General features: G+C 34.8%; 1 protein-coding gene across 3 annotated transcripts in view; it reads right to left on the bottom strand.

Annotated features, from left to right (window-relative positions):
• Positions 1-8660: 8660 nt before the first annotated feature.
• Positions 8661-16933, bottom strand: part of LOC136031158 (glutamyl aminopeptidase-like) — a 61288-nt gene continuing 53015 nt past the window's right edge. For 2 of the 3 annotated variants that reach the window (XM_065710492.1, XM_065710490.1), the window contains exons 16-17: positions 15383-15602; positions 8661-9462 (exon numbers count right to left, since the gene is read on the bottom strand). In XM_065710492.1, the coding sequence (XP_065566564.1) occupies positions 9316-9462; positions 15383-15602 (367 nt within the window). In that variant the 3' untranslated portion in view covers positions 8661-9315. The remainder of the gene's footprint in view (positions 9463-15382; positions 15603-16933) is intronic. The other variant, XM_065710491.1, reaches the window with a different exon arrangement.

The following is a 16933-nucleotide window of genomic DNA, read 5'->3' as shown; positions in this document are numbered from 1 at the left end:
TGATGACATAGCTGTTTTTAGATGGTAATAAATATTCTATATCTATTTTTTTATTTTTTTTTAGGAAAGGGACTAGGAAGTTGTGTTATATGTGAATCAGTTAGGTGAGGAGGCAACTGTCCCCTTTGATTTTACTATCCCCCTAGATTGTGAAAATATTTTTTTTTTTTTTTGGTATTTTCATCGAAAAAACGCTCCCTCCTTTTGTTTGAAATTAGCTTTTTGTATTTTGATTAAAAAAACACCTTGCCCTGCCCTTCATTTGTGAATTATACCATCGTAAATTAGACCTGGTGGGCTTAAGCAGAGAAATAGTTTGGGGCCAATGAGAATATGAATATGAAGTTTTGTTTTGCGGAAAATGTTTTCAGTGTATGGATTTAGTATTGCATTTTTTGAAAAACGGTGGTACAGCATATATCTCCTACACTCAAACGTTTCTAACCTAGCTTTTTTAGAAGAAAAGAGTATGGGATTAAATTCCTTGAAAGTTATTTGAAATCTGACTTATGATTTTTTTTTTTTTTTGCCCCGCGACTTCTGTCCCTAATGCTTTCAGAACGATTGCTCATTTAATAATAGGGGAACATCTAATATTGAAATTGTAAGTTTGGCTGTGATCGATTAGGATTTCCGGTCCCTATAACAGGAGCCACGGATCAGTACTGCCGAACCTATCAAAACAACAAACCAATTAGATAATGTCTAATGAAATTTTTTAATTGATTTTGTGACAAATCAATTAAAGGACCTTCTCGCAATATCAAATTCTTTAATGGGTGAGTCCGGGGCACGCTCAGATTTACCAAATGGAAGAACAAACTGAAACCAAATCAGAGCTCTCTCCATAGCAATTTGATGCTGAACGGACTCAAAATTCTGGTTTGATGCACAAAATGGTTGAAGCACTCCGGCGCGGCACGATTTTTTTTTTTTATTACTTGAAGAAAAAAGCAAAAAAAAGAATACTATAGCTTTTAATGGAGGTTCGAGTTAGGCATCTTTAGAAACTTCGATGTGATCACCACAGGGAAAAGAAACAGTAATAAACAAAGAAAAATGCAACCGTTATCAAATCTCTTGAAAAAAAAAAAACAACAACAAAATTTCGTGTTTTTACATAAAGGAACTTGAGACCCTTGCTAAAGGGTGTTTGGACATGATGAATATGATGGTACAATTTTCCTCAAGGTCACCATTTTTAGGTGGATATTCCTCCCTTTTTCCTAAAATTACGTAAATTTACTCAGGCTTGTTGCCTTTTATAGTCAATTATGAATTTAATGAATTTTGTTCATATCGTAAAAAGAAGTCTTTTAATATATCTATTCTAAGAAAATCACATTTTTCAGAGTATTGTATACATTGGTTACCATTGACACATACTGCCGTTCATAGAGGGGATCTCCCACACCAACTGCCCTTGGCACTTACGCTTAAGTTTACCTTCTGCTTAAAAAATACTTGGAAATTGAAAATCCCTCCTGATAAGAATCACCCCTCAAAGCTCCTAGAGGAGTCTGAAATACCAAAATCATTTTTTAGGAAGTGATTTTTATATTTTTCGAGGAGGATTTAGGGGGAAAATAATGCTTGTGGGGAATGCCCCCCCACCCCGATTTTCTGCCTTTGTGCAAGTAAGTATATGTTGTGATTTTAAAAAAAGGCATTGATGCATTGCAACAAACGGACTAATGAAAAATAATTAATAAAAGAAGGTATTATCAATTTAGACTAATTTATATAAAAACTAACCTGAAACACCCTGCAGTTTTTAACTCGCTCGACACTTGCTCCAAGGAATCTCCTAAGTCATGTCTCCCAAGTCCCTTTGGCTAAGACCCCTCATTTCTAATGAAGGGTTTCACCACTCTGTTATTTAACTGAATGCAATTTTTACTCTAAAGTAAAAATATTTCTGCAATAATCGGGGAGGCATTCTTTACTTATCCTATACATTATACATGGCAGGGACTAGGAGATCTCACTGAAGAAATTTTTCAGATTCACTGGAAAATCAGAAAACTTGTAAACTGGGAAAGAAAGACCTATATGAATTGAACAAAAAATGAATAAAGATTTGGTTTTATCAACTTAGGACGAAATAAAATCTCATTTTTTTTCCTTGGCCCGCATGAAAGTTTGAGGAAATGCAAACATAAACATGAAGCCTTCAATGAAAACAAGAAATATTGTTAAAAATAATATAAAAAAAATCATAGCCTCGTGACGTCAGAAATAGGCCAAAACGTTTGTAGTTTAATATCGGCTTGAAACTTATAGGTCATGTAGGTTGGGCAAAGCAGGCCTTGTAAAAAAAATAACTGGTTTCATCGTTTGGTAACCTTGCAAAACGTGCAAAAACCTATTTTTTTCGATTGGCTTAAATTTTGCTTGACACATAGATAGAACCGCAGAGACCTCAGGGCTATCGAGGGGATTCTACGCGTTAAATGCCCTCATCGAATCGAAAGGGCGCGTCACGAAAAGAAGAAAATTTACAAGGGGAGACCCACTCTCCCAGTAAAAGAAAACTGACATTCCAGCTTCCCCAAATAGCAAGAGCGCAATAATATATATATATATATATATATATATATATATATATATATATATATATATATATATATATATATATATATATCATGAAAAGAGAAATCACCAATGCAACAGCACGAAAACACACACAAAAAAAAAAAAAAAAAAAAAAAAAAAAAAAAAAAAAAAAAAAAAAAAAAAAAACACATGAAAGAGACAGAAGGAGAAAAGGAAGACTGTTTTCCTAAATTAGTGACTAATATAAACCAGCACTTGAATGAGGCCTTAACCCTACTCATCCATACAATCACATAGGTCAAACAGCATAGCCATACACAATCAACCATAAAGAATAATCCGTGGACAGGCAGTCATGTCGTCAATAAGTATAAGTCGTCATTTACCAAACAATAGAAACAATAAAGACAAATAATTCAGAGGCGACAACCCAACACAAGGGCTCATCAGGAGAATACACTTGCCTATAGGGTTTCGCCACATTAAATTCTCTACCCAGTCAAGTGTTGTGGCTACCACAGAATATCCATGGCATCCCCGTGTCAGGTATCACCCCCAAAATACATGCCTATATATATATATATATATATATATATATATATATATATATATATATATAACCTTTATCAATTCTGTATACATATTTTATATAATAGCTCTTCCTTTTACGGGATTTCTTGTATGTTTCAGAATAAATGATGTAGCATGTGATATTCTAATAATTTTCGCTCGACAGCAATTTACCCTTTTCGGGGTAAAATTTTTGTTTAGCCCGAAAAGGGGTAAGTAATGTAAGTAAAATCAAAAACATATTCAGTAAACTGAGTATGTAAACTCAGTAACTCAAGGTTTTATTAGGCTGTAATTTTTTCAATATCATAAACATGAAAGAAAATACTTGTAATATAGTTTGTTTTCAGTAAAGCGCAAATGACGCAACACGTTTTAAAAATTTTACAGTTATGGGAGGGGGAAAAAGTTGTAGCCAAATTCCTGTTTGTAGCAATTTTTGTTCGTCTTAATTTTGACTTAAATATTCAGTTTAATTTTTGCTTGTTTTATGATTTATTTATTCGTCATTGTCTCTACCTGTTGTCTTTATCTTTGATATGATAATTTACTTTAATTTCTATCCGTTTTTAAATCTATGTATTCTTTGGTAGTAATTTCTGGTCGTTTTAAGTTGGAACTATTATAGGACTTTATTTCTCCTAGTATTAAGTTTAATATGGCTCTTTACTTTTCTTTGAAAAACTTCTTTGTCTGAAGGTTTTTTATTTATTAATCTCTATTCGTTTTTCATAGCCAAAGTTTTGGAATTGGTTAATATAATAAATATTTATCCATTTTTTCATGTCTCAGCTTTTGTATTAAAGCATTCCATTCTAATTTAATAGCTTTAATTAGCATAACTTGATTTACGTCAACATCACTGTAAGTTTTAACTATATACCATTATTGGTTCCTGAGATATTGTAGATGTCCTTCTGACAATCAGGATGCATGTAGTGTCTTTTAATTGAGTTCAACACCCCTTCAGAATTCTCTGATAGTTTCAATTTAATACCCTTAACTGTTCCTGAGATATTGTACATTTCATTTTAACAAGCTGGGTGTAAATCCCTCTCAATGTTATCTGAAAGTTTCAACTTAAAACACTTACTTATTCCAGAGATTTTGCAGACACACCATTTTGACAATCATTTCCCCAAACAATTCTGATCAAAATTTTAAGACAGCCATTTCGTTCAACGAACTTGAAAGGTCCGGAGACCATCTCTTTGGGGATGACACCCCCGCCACCTTACAACTCTCTGGGCGAGGGTTTCAAGTTATGCCCTGTGGGCATATAAGGTTTCTATAGAAAGCATAATCACAGAAACTTCCAAAAGGGCTCATTCGATCGGAAATTTAGAGGACTAGTGGCCTTTTTAATAGTCGAAAGTGATCGGAGGGCAAATGGCTCCCCACACGAAATTTTTAGATAACCATTTTATTTGAAATAGTCCAAATATCAATAACAAGGCTTTAAGGGTTGAAACCAACCCCTAAGGCCTGGGGCAAGGGTTGTAAGTTATGCCCTGGGGCATTTAAGGTTTTTATAGAAGGGATGGTTGTAAAAACTTTAGAGGAGGCTCATTTGGTTGAAAATTGGAAGTTCTAGTTCCCTTTCAAGAGGCGAGAGTGATGGGGAGCAGCTAGTCCCACAGCTGCCCTTCTTTTCACCAAATGAATCTGGTTGAAACTGTGAGATAACAATTTTGCTCAAAATATTCCAAAGAACAGACACCAATGCCTCCAGGATCGACACAACCCACAAGTGCTCTGAGGATGCGGTTGTAAGTCATGCCCTTAGGGCGTATAAGGTTTTCATGGAATGCGTGGTCCTATAAACTTTAGATGGGGAGCATTTGATTTGAAATTAGAAGTTACAGTGCCCCTTTTGAGAGTCAAAAGTGATTTAAGAGCAACCAGCTCCCCCCCCCCTGCTCGTCATTTCCCCAAAAATATCCAATCAAAACTAGGAGATAGCAATTTCATTCATTGTAGTGGAAAGGTCTGGAAATTATGTTTCAGAGGAAGAAACCCCAACGCCCACAGCTCTCAGGGCAAGAGGGTCATAAGTTATGCCCTGGGAATATATAAGGTATTTATAGAAAGGGTGGTTGTACGCACTTCGGAGGGGACTCATTAGTAATCAGAATTTTTAGTGCCTCTTTTAAGAGTCAAAGTGATCAGAGGGCAGCTACCACCCCCACCCCCCCCCCATCCCCACCGCACGTCATTTTTTACCAAAATGCATCCAATTGGAATTTTGAGATAGTTATTTTATTAAAAGTCGTTTAAAGATCATATAACAAGGCTTATGGGATTGATGCAAACCACCAGAGCCCGGGTACAAGGGCTGAAAGTTATGCCGCGGGGGCATTTAAGGTTTTTATGGAATGGGCGGTCGTATAAATTTCAGACGGTGCTCATTTGGTTTGAAATTGGGAGTTATGGTGCCCTTTTTAAGATTCAAATTGATTGTAGAGCTAACAGCCCTCACCCCCCTCCACGCTCATCATTTAACACTTTTCATCACTCACTTCACTTCTCATCACATTCACCTCTCATCGCTTAACACTTCCAATCAAAATTTGGAGATAGCAATTTTGTTCATCGTATTTGAAGAGTCCAGAAATTATATCTGTGAGAAATATACCCCCCCCCCCCTCCCTACAGCTCTCAGGGCAAGGGCTGTAAGTTATGCCCTGGGGCACATAAGGTTCTTATAGAAAGGGTGGTCGTATATGCTTTGGAGGGGACAAATTGGATTGGCAATAATAATTTCTAGTGTCCTTTTTAAGAGTCAAAGTGCAGCTACCCCCACTCCATATAGACAAACACAAGTCATGTTTTCCTGAAATGAATCCAACAGAAACTTTGAAGTAGTCCTTTTGTTTAAAATAGTCAAAAAATCATGTAATATGTTTTTTGGGGTTGATGCAAACCACTGGAGCCTGAGGGCAAGAATGTAAGCTATGCTTTGGCATTCAAGGTTCTTATGGAAAAGATGGTTTTCTAAACTTTAGAGGTGGCTCATTTGGCTGAAATTAGAAGTTTTAGTTCCCTTTAAAAGTCAAAAGTGATTGAGACGAACCACTCCCCCCCCCCCCGAACTGCTCCTCTTTTCACCAAATACATCTGATTGGAATTTTGCAATGGAAATTCTGTTTAAAATCTTCCAAAGAACATATAACCATTCCCCCAGGGTAGGCACAATCCACCAGAGCCCCGAGGCAAGGGCTTTGAGCTACGCCCTAAGGGCAAATGAGGTTTTTATGGAATGGGTGGACGCATAAAATTCAGATGTGTCTCGTTTGATATTTGAGAGGATGAGTGGGATGTTGAGCAGACCAAAAGGCAAAATGTACCTGCTGCTACTGCTATTAATCATGCTGCTACTACTGTTACTACTACTGATAATACGCTATTACTGCTACTACTTTTCTTACTACTATCGATACTATTATGATACTAGTACAATTAAGGCTACCCGTATGAAGGTGAAAATTTAACAGAATATTGAAGGGGAGTTTGAACTAAATCAAAATACACAGCGCATGCAGATTGTCAAAAGGGCGTATCTAAAGAATCGAATCAGGTAATAAGTTGGAGCTTTTGGAGAATACTTAAAAGGAAAGAACAACTGATAAAAAAATAATATATGCATGTTTCAGGACTGGTTGATTGTATTAAGTCGAAAATTTCAACCTGTGTTGAAGGGGATGTTGAAAAAAAAGGTGCCATGGGCATACTGCTACTAATGCTACTGCTGCTGATACAACTTTTGCTACTACACAAGCTAAAGGCATTAAGGTGAAGCATACAGAGATTATTGTGGCAGATGATGAACTAAATCAAAACGAAGTATGATCACGTAGATTGTCAAAAGGGTGACAAAAAATATCACAATAACGGCTTACGTTATTAAGTTAGACCTCTCAGGGTAAGTTTTGACGGATTTTTAACTAGCCGGCAGACACTATGTGTATACTTTTGATACTGCTCCTACGATTGCTATACCTATTGAAACTAAGGGTATTAAGTTGAAACGTTTAGGGGGCGTTTCGATTAAATGAAAAAACTATACGTTTGCAAGTATTAAAGGACATATAAGCAATATCATAGGCAGCGCTGCTCTATCAAATCTAGTAATATCATTGATATTTTGAAGACGCTAGTTTGATTGGAAATTCAAAGTTCTAATCCACTTTTTAAGAGTCAAAAGTGATCGAAGGACAATCTACCCTCCTCTTTAGCTCATAATTTCCCAAACACTTTCAATCAAAATTTAAGATTGTTCAGCATACCTGAACGGTCTTGTAACTATATCTCTGGGCTATTGCGTAGGTCAACCCCCCGCAGTTATACAATTTGCCCATTATGTTTTAAAAACTAAATGTTGCCTTAAGACTGAATCAAAAGTCACTCTATATATGGTCAAACTTTCGAGGCTACTTCTATTACTACTTCTGCTCTAAAGAGTGTAAATCAAAGAGTGTACTAAATCAAAAGAGTGTAAGTGTATCCAATCTGTCAAAGAACATAGATTTTTTTGCGAATGGTATTAAGTTTAATTTTTTAATTCAACTAAAAGAGGTATAAAACTAAATTAAACACAACTATTTGTGTCCAGATTTTTAATGCACATCCATTTGTATTTTTGTCAGTAAAGTGGAAATGAAATTCTGGCCTTTGGAAGGTATAGGGGCTTTGAGCCCTACTCATTTTAATCTCTGCTCGTTTTGAGTTTGACTCGGTTATTTATAGTAATTTGTGATCGTTTTGGGTTTTAATTATTTATCGATGCTTATTTGTGGTAGTTTTACGCTTGGAAGATAATTCAATTTCAATTTTTGCTCATTTTTCGTTTAATGGAGCTCTTTAGTTTTCTTTGAAAAACTTATTTTTTGAAAAAGTTTTTTGGTTAATCCAATAAAAAAAACCTTATACGTTAACAACAGGAATTTTCAGAGTTTACAGCCCTTACCCGGTTAGTTACGGGGTGTTGTGACCACCCTGGAGGCATATTTATTGAACTTTGTACTATTTTGAACAACATGGTTATTTCAAAATTTTGATCGGATTTATTTGGGGCAAAAAGGGCTTGGAAGGGGGGTTGGTTGCCCCGATCATTTTTTCCTCTAAAAGAAGGGTGCTAGAGCTTTCAATCTCCAATCGAATGAGCTCCCTTCAAAGTTTATACGATCACACCTTTCATACGAAGTGGCTCTGCAAAAAAAGAAGAATAATAATACATTGAAGCCTTATTGTGGCTCTCTATAGGCCTCTTGTTATAGGTTCTTCTCTCTCTTGTTATAGGCTCTAAAAAAATCTACCCCTTTTCTATGTACACAGTTTATTTCTCAGAAAATAGACATCCAACAAAAAAGCAATAGAGCATTATGGGCGATAATAAGGTTATTTATCTTATTCAAGAATTGACAATATTATCGGAGCAATGAATCACAAGTGTTGAATAAATTACGTATAATTACGTATACATTACGTTGAGTAAATTACGGATATAACCCTGTCAAAGTGAAAAAAGACACATAAACACAAAAAATAGTACAAAGTTTATTTAACGTTATTTATCCAACATACAAAAATTGTATCCTAAGATGCATTGGACAAGACGTTCGGTTACAAAACATTAAATGTTTAATAAATATTATAATATACAGGACGGACGATATGGATGTAGAGTAATACATAATGCAATTACAGCTTTACACCGACGAATATTAATGATTATACGAAGGGAATTCAAGGATTTTATATTAAATAAGGATAATCTAACTAGAGCGTAGAAAAATATGTAACTACGACAAAAAAGTTAAAATAGGAGTAAAAGTTTGCAAAAAAAAGTAGAAGCCGAAACTCTTGAACAGCAGGTGTATCAAAAGGTTATAATTATTATGAAAATAAAGCAATATCAACAACTTGCAATTTTTTCAGGTGCTGTTCAATCTCAACAATGTTGAGTCAATATGATTCCTAATTACATGAAATATGTATTATTTTTTCAGACGTTTTTTGACCTACTATGTTTCCAACGACGTTCCAATTTTTCTGAGGGTGATACAGAATGGCTTGTATTTTGTGATAAAATAATTTTGATTTTTATTACCGGTTTTAATTTACGAGTGACTTGATTCCTATGTTTAATTTTCTTATCAAAGCTGATTAGAAAGTACATTAGTTAGCTTTTCAACACATTGTGTTACTCTTAATCCAATTTCCCAGTAAATCTTCAGATTTCTCAAGCCAGAAAATGTTGTTCCGAATTGTTTCTAAGCTCTGATCCAGTAATCTGTGTCCGTGACCGACATCTGCTTTTGAGAAGAAGGCTTCAACCTAAAGACAAAATGCGTTATATGCAAAAAATATGCAGTCAAAATTTGCTAGTTCTACAATAGAGCATTTTTCCTAGTCTGGCCTTGAGGAAGACAACTCAGAGATAGAGCGATTTCGTTTTGTAAAAGTTATTCAAAAGTGATTTTTCCTTCGAAATCAAAGCTTCTATATTTTCTCAAGTAAAAAGAACTATGTAAAAATCAGTCATTCAGCATAAAATATTATATGGAAAGGAGTTGGACGATTTACCTTAAGTCGTTAACGCTTTACAAGCCATAGAATTAACAGTTATACATTCTGATTTTGGGTTTAATTCTGTAAACACATACATAAATGCACTCATTCAAGAAAAGTATCATAGAAAAGTCGGCGGCGAGAGCTCAGAAAACTGTATGTTATGCACAATAAATATTAAAAGAAAGTAGAAAAAATTGAAGACAGCGTTTTCGCTTTTTCGATTCTTACTTCAAGAGGAATTATCTAAATAAAAGTCTTAGGTACTCGATTGACTGACCGCATATTAAACAATAAGCCGTACAAGAAATTTGACTCGATGTCACTTCCTAGGGCTACAATAAAAGAAAGACTAAGACGGCTAGAGCATTTTTACGAATAGAAAATGACAGATTGCCAAAGATTGTGTGTTTCGGCCTTCAATTTGGGGCCAAAAAAGCAGGGGGTTGTCTCCAACTGAGCTGGGAAGAGGCCATAAAGAAGATAACTAGACCTCAATGAGAGAGGATAAAGAGTGAAGCTTTTAACAGATCGGGTTTGGAGGAATGTACGCAGCTGTGGTAGCCTAAGGCGGCTTGATGCTGCAATGAGTTATTGGTAATAGTTGCAGTAGTAGCAGCAGTAGTAGTAATAGTAGTAGCAGTAGCAATAGTGGTAGTAGTAGTAGCAGTAGTAGTGTAGTAGCTGTGGTTGTAGTAATAGTAACAGTAGCAGTAGTATTTGCAGTCATAGTTGTAGTGATAGTCATAATAGTAGTAGAAGATTCTTATTATCGAACAGTTTTTTGCGCAACAACAGCTTTTTATTTAGACACTTGATATAGAACAAAAAGAAAAAAATGGCACCTAAAAGCTTTGACTTCCAATCATTTCTGTCTTGGAAAAAAGTAGATAAAAATAATTTTGAAAAAAATAATAGAAACAGTCAATTATGTTGACAACCAAATAAGACACGGTGAAACGGATTGCAAATTTCGGTCAGACGTTTCATGATTAACAAGGTCAAATCCAAGTTCAACAAAATTAGCACTAATTGGCTTTTGCATTACTCACCTCAGGCGTGAAATTACATTCATAGTTTACAGCTCAGCTTTTTGTGCCCCACCTACCTCCTCACACGGCGATACAGAAAATTGGCTATTGTTTTTCAGCTTAGCATCTTTAAACTTAGTTTTCTCAGTACAACGTTATCTACAATAAATACTTTTAACGGAAGCTAGAGATACCGTTCAACTCCTCCTTAGAATCAAACAGTTCGTGGTAACGAACTCCAAGTAAGGAGCCACCCGGCTCAATAGTAACCGAGACTCAAAAAGACAGAAATTTGATACCAATAGATAAATCAAAAGAATTGTATTTTTACGCTGATTATAAATAGATACATTTTATCAAGTTTAGTCCTACCCATTAAAAGTTACGTGTCTGAGAACAGTCATAGAATCTTAATGAAAATCACACCATCAGATTCAGCGCATCAGAGAACCTAACTGAATAGGTTTCAGCCTCCTATCTGCGAAAATGTGGGATTTTGTATAATTTGCCAGAAGAAAGATCATGGATGCGTGTTTATTTGTCCTTTTTTTCAGGGCTGATTGGATCGACCCAGTGGTCCTAGAAATTCACAAGAGTGCTCATTCGAACGGAAATTATAAGTTCTAGTGCCCTTTTTAAGTGACCAAAATATTGGAGGGCGACTAGGCCCCCTCCCATGCTAAATTTACCCCACAGTCACCTCATCAAAATTTTGAGATTGCCATTTTGTTCAGAATGGTCAAAATATCTATTAACTACGTCTTTGAGGACGACTGAATCCCCAAAAAGCCCCAAGGGAAGGGCTGCAAGTTACGAACTTAGCCCTTTGCTTACATATAGCATTGATCATTGGTAAGCATACAGACATCTTTAGGGGTAATATTTTGTGGTGGGGAAAATTTGTTTACGTGGGGGAATCTTTCCTTGGAGGATTTTATCGGGGAAGAAAATTTCCACGAAGGGGGCGCTGGATTTTCCAGCATTTAACAATCAGAAATTAAATAAAAAAACCAGTTTTTTCAACTGGAAGTAAGGAGTAGTATTAAAACCTAAAACGAACAAAAATTATTACATATGTGGGGGGGCTCGTTCCCTCGTCAATACCTCATTCTTTATGGTAAAGTATTTTTAGTAGTTTCAAAAGAGCTAATTATTCTAATTAAACGGCCTTTGTGATTCAGGGGTCATTCAAGAATTGGGACGGAATTCGAACTTCAGCATAAAGAGATAGGTATTGACGAGGGGCGAACCCTCTCATATTACGTATTTGAGGAAGTTCCCCCTCGTCAATACCTCGCTCTTTACGTTAAAGTTCGAATTTTGTTAAATAATGGCCGATGTAAAAAATAATTTGTTTGTGTTTTTTGTTGTTTTTTTTTGGTCAATCCTAGCATTTAATTTTATCTTAAAGAGCTTCATACCTATGATTTTTATGTGATTAAATAAAAAAACAAGTTTTTTTTTTAACTGAAAGTAAGGAGCGACATTAAAACTTAAAACGAACAGAAATTATTCTGCATATGAAAGGGGCTTTTCCTCCTCAACGCCCCACTCTTTACGCTAAAGTATGACTCTTTCTCTTAACTCTACTTTTTAAAACAGTAAAAAACTTTAGCGTTAAGAGCGGGGCGTTGAGGAGGACAAGCCCATTTCATATACGGAGTAATTTCTGTTCGTTTTAAGTTTTAATGTCGCTCCTTACTTTCAGTTAAAAAAAACTTGTTTTTTTATTGAATTTCTGAACGTTTTTGAATTAATGCATGTTTTGATTTTGGGTCTTCGCACATAAATAAATAAAACGAAATTTGCATATTAATTTTTTGTTCTTTTGGCTAAATGGCTTTCTCATAGTTTTAATCAGAAGATTTTGAGAAAAAAGGAGCGGGGAGGAGGCCCAGTTGCCCTACAATTTTGTGATTACTTAAAAAGGCAACTAGAACTTTTAATTTTTTACGAACGTTTTCATTAATTATAAAAAATATACGTAATTACGAATTAACTTACGTAACGAACTACTATATTCGTAAGTTTTTATTACGTATATGAGGGGGTTCACCCCTCGTCAATACTTCGCTCATTACACTAAAGCTTAAACTTTGTCCCAATTCCTTAAGAATGACTCCTGAATCACAAAGGCCGTAGAATAAATAGTTGAAATTACTAAATATACTTTAGCGTAAAGAGCGAGGTATCACAAGGAGGTGAACCCCTCATACGCGCAATAATTTCCGTTCCTTTTAAGTTTTAATGCTGCACCTTACTTTCAGTTGAAAAAACTTTTCGTATTTATTTTTTCGCTTTTTTTAAATAATGCTAGAAAATCCTGCATTCCCGTCGTTGAAATTCTCTTCCCCCATGACGAAGTCCTCCACGGAAAGATCTTCCCACGTAACCCCCCCCCCCCACCCACCCTCAACTTGTTCCCCTCCCAGACCAAAAAAAAAAACTGAAAACGTCTTTACACTTCCCAATAACCATTACTATATGTAAACACTGGTCAAAGTTTGTAACTTGCAGCCTCTCCAACGGGGACTGTGGGGGATTAAGCCGTCCCGAAAGATATAATTTTTAGTTTTTCGACTATGCTGAACAAAATGGCTATCTCAGAATTTTGATCCGGTGACTTTGGGAAAAACGAGCGTGGGAGGGGGCCTAGGTGCCCTCTAATTTTTTGGTCACTTAAAAAGGGCACTAGAACTTTTAATTCCCGTTAGAACGAGTCCTCTTGCAACATTCTGGGACCAACGGGTAGATACGATCACCCCTGGGAAAAAGAAAAAAAAAAACAAAAAAAAAACATACAAACAAATAAACACGCACCCGTGATCGGTCTTCTGGCAAAAAAACGAATATCCACATTCTTGTAGATAAGAGCTTGAAACTTCTACAGTGGGGTTCTCTGATACGCTGAATGTGATGGTTTGATTTTCGTTAAGATTTTATGTCTTTTAAGGGGTGTTTCCCCCTATCATCTAAAATATGGCAAATTTTATTAGGCTCGTAACTTTTGACGGGTAAGACTAAACTTGATGAAACTTATATATTTAAATCAGCATTAAAATGCAATCCTTTTGATGTAACTATTCGTATCAAAATTCCATTTTTTAGAGTTTCGGTTTCTATTAAGCCGGGTCGCTCCTTACTACAGATCGTTATCGCGAACTGTTTGATAATAAACCAAAAATATTGTATGTCTTCGGCTTGTGGTTTTTATTAAATAAAAAAAAGTTTTTTCCCCATTGAAAGTAAGGAATATCATTAAAACTTAAAACGAACATAAATTATTACGAATATCTTTTAAAGATCTTTTCTTTCATTCATTTCAGTCATTTGAGAATTGCTCAACTTGTGACTTTCATTTTCACAAAAAATAGTTCGACCTCTTTCACTTTTTTGGTACTATGCCTTAAAAAATTAGTTCCGCAAATATCACTGCGTGGGAGAATCTTTCTATGGAGAGGTTTCTCGTGGAGGAAGAGACTTTTCTATGGAGGGGGAGCTGGATTTCCTGACATTATTTAAAAAAGGATCAACAGTTATACGAGAACAAGTTTTTCAACAGAAAGTAAGAAGCAACATAAACACTTAAAACGAACAGAAAATATCATGCATATGAGAGGGGTTGCCTCTCCTCAATAGCTCACTCTTACGCTATAGTTTCTTTTTAACTTTTAAAAGGGGTTATTATTTTAATTAAACAGCTTTTGTGATTCAGGAGTCATTCTTAACTAACCGGAACAAAAATTAAACTTAGGTTATTATATGGTTATTATTAGTTAAAAAAAGCGGAATTAATATGCAAATTTCGTTTTAATTATTCATATAAGGTGAGCCAAATTCAAAACCTGCATAAATTCAAAACGTTCAAAAATTAAATTAAAAAAAAGTTTAAAAAAAAAATGAAAGTAAGGAGTAACATTAAAACTTAAAACAAACAGAAATTATTCCGTATATGAAAGGGGCTGTTTTTATTTTTATTTTTTAAAGTAGAGTTGTTAGAAAGAGTCAAACTTTAGCCTAAAGAGCGGAACATTGAGGAGGGGACAGCCCCTTTCATATACAAAATAATTTCTGTTCGGTAGTTTTAATGTGGCAGCTTGATATCAGTTAAAAAAAACCTTGTTTTTTAATCTAATTTAGCCTATTAAAATGATGCTCGTAGAAAGGATGCATAAGGTTATTAAGATGGGGGGATTCAACAAACTGAGTCCAGGCTCAGGTCACAAAGATCTATTGCCTTTTTATTCTTTCTTTTTATATCCTTTGGATGAGGAAGATATGAGAAAAATAAAACAATTAAGTTTGAAGTCTTTTTAGAACACCTCTATTTGGACAACAATTAAATATAAGAGACTCAACAAGATAAAAGGAATAAATTTTCGCGAGGAAGTGAGGCAGAATATGAACTTCAGAAAAAAACTAAATAAAGAGAAACTGGTTGCAAACAATAAAAAATCAAAACAACAGACCTGAAAAATGGTCAATCTTTATCTACCTAAGATGGTACTTTTGACACATTGAGCCATAAATCAATAAGTAGAAAAAAAAATTATATGTCAAAAACCAATAACCAAATTGATAAGTTATTGCACCATAACCATAAGTATTGCACCATAAACAAAATTTGGATTAAAAAAAGAAAAAGAGTTTCTCACCTCTGAGAGTTCGAGGTTTGTTGCCATTCTTGAAGTTGCCGCATTTACAATTGGCCCTATCGAGTGAATTCCACCTTCTACATTAAGAAGTTTGTTCCAGTTCAACTTCACAAAACGCCAAGTTAATAAATTACCAGGACTGTTCTGTGCCACCGAGTCAACAACAGTCCGAATGTCCTGACTCCTAATTTTGTTTTGGTCCAAAGTAAACTCCAAATACCTAAATTAATATAGTTTAATTTTAGCCTTTAATAAAATCAGACATACACAGGGTTTATATCTGTAACAAAAAAAGTGAGAAGTTAATATGGAAATTCCGTATCCTAACTCGAATTGCCCTTACAATATTTTTTCACATTAGATGGAAAACACTGAAAATTTGTAATTCTGCGTTTCTAGTAGTTAAAAAACTATATGTTCAAATTATGTCAAAAAAAAAAACTGTTTTTACTCTTTTCTTCAACAACTGTGGAAATAAGTACATATATACTAGGAATTCATCATAAATTTTCATCTGAGGCCTTTTTCACCGATGATTGGGTGTATGTTTCGATTTTTCAGTAAAAAAAAAAAAAAAAAAAAAAAAAAAAAAAAAAAAAAAAAAAAAAAAATCTAGATTAATGTGCAAGGGCATCCACCAAGAACTTTTCCATGAGTTTGAAAAAAGCTTATATTTTCAGAAAATATAATCAAGTAAAATTATTTTCTTGCCCTCCCCTTTGGAAGCCCTTTATTATGCCGGCTATAATCAAGCAACAAGTATTCTAATTGCAAAGGCAAAACTTTTGAAATTAAAAAAATTGCTTCTTAAATTACTTATCCAAATTAATTAAATACATTTACCTAGTGACTTGTTGTGTAAAAGATGGACAACTTCCAAAGTTGCCCCCCCCCCTCCTATCAAAATGTCGACATAAATTTTAACGACTATGGCACATATCGACCTAATAGTCTTTTGACGTGCATGCGAAAAGTGCTTGAAATTATCCTAAAGAAGCTGTCCTACAATTTTATAGTGCAAAGCAAGTTATTATCAAATATACAGCCTAATTTTACGGGGCAAAAGGCTTGACATTCGCATTTCTGATTTTTCAGCGAACTGATGGAGTTCCTGTATGAGGTGAGGATGATCAGCCCCTTTATTTAGAATTTTCTAAATTCTTCACTATATTTGGCATGAAGATCCTTTATACAAGCTAAAGGGCTATCTATACTCCCTTTTACTATTTAATAGTAATTCAGTTTTATACGGATTCATTCAACTAAGAGTTGCATATGGACACATTCCAAGACACATCCAAGGACGGCCTTAGCATCTCAAGGAATTAAGTCAAGACCAATACCTTTTTTATTGTTTACAAACAACCTATGCAAAACTTTTGCGAAATATATTAAGCATTTTCTGACCATATAACAACCTTTGGTATAATTATGATACCAAGCAAAATCTGCCTTCATTTGTCAGGATTAAGACTGATTTGTCAAATCTGATTTGTCAAAGATTGAGGCTTGAACAGATATAGGGAATGTAACCTTCAATGCAAAAGAGCT

This window comes from Artemia franciscana, chromosome 9 (assembly GCF_032884065.1).
Source record: "Artemia franciscana chromosome 9, ASM3288406v1, whole genome shotgun sequence".
Lineage (NCBI taxonomy): Eukaryota > Metazoa > Arthropoda > Branchiopoda > Anostraca > Artemiidae > Artemia > Artemia franciscana.
Note: the sequence above shows the minus strand (reverse complement) of the source record. Positions and strands in the feature narration are given on the sequence as shown.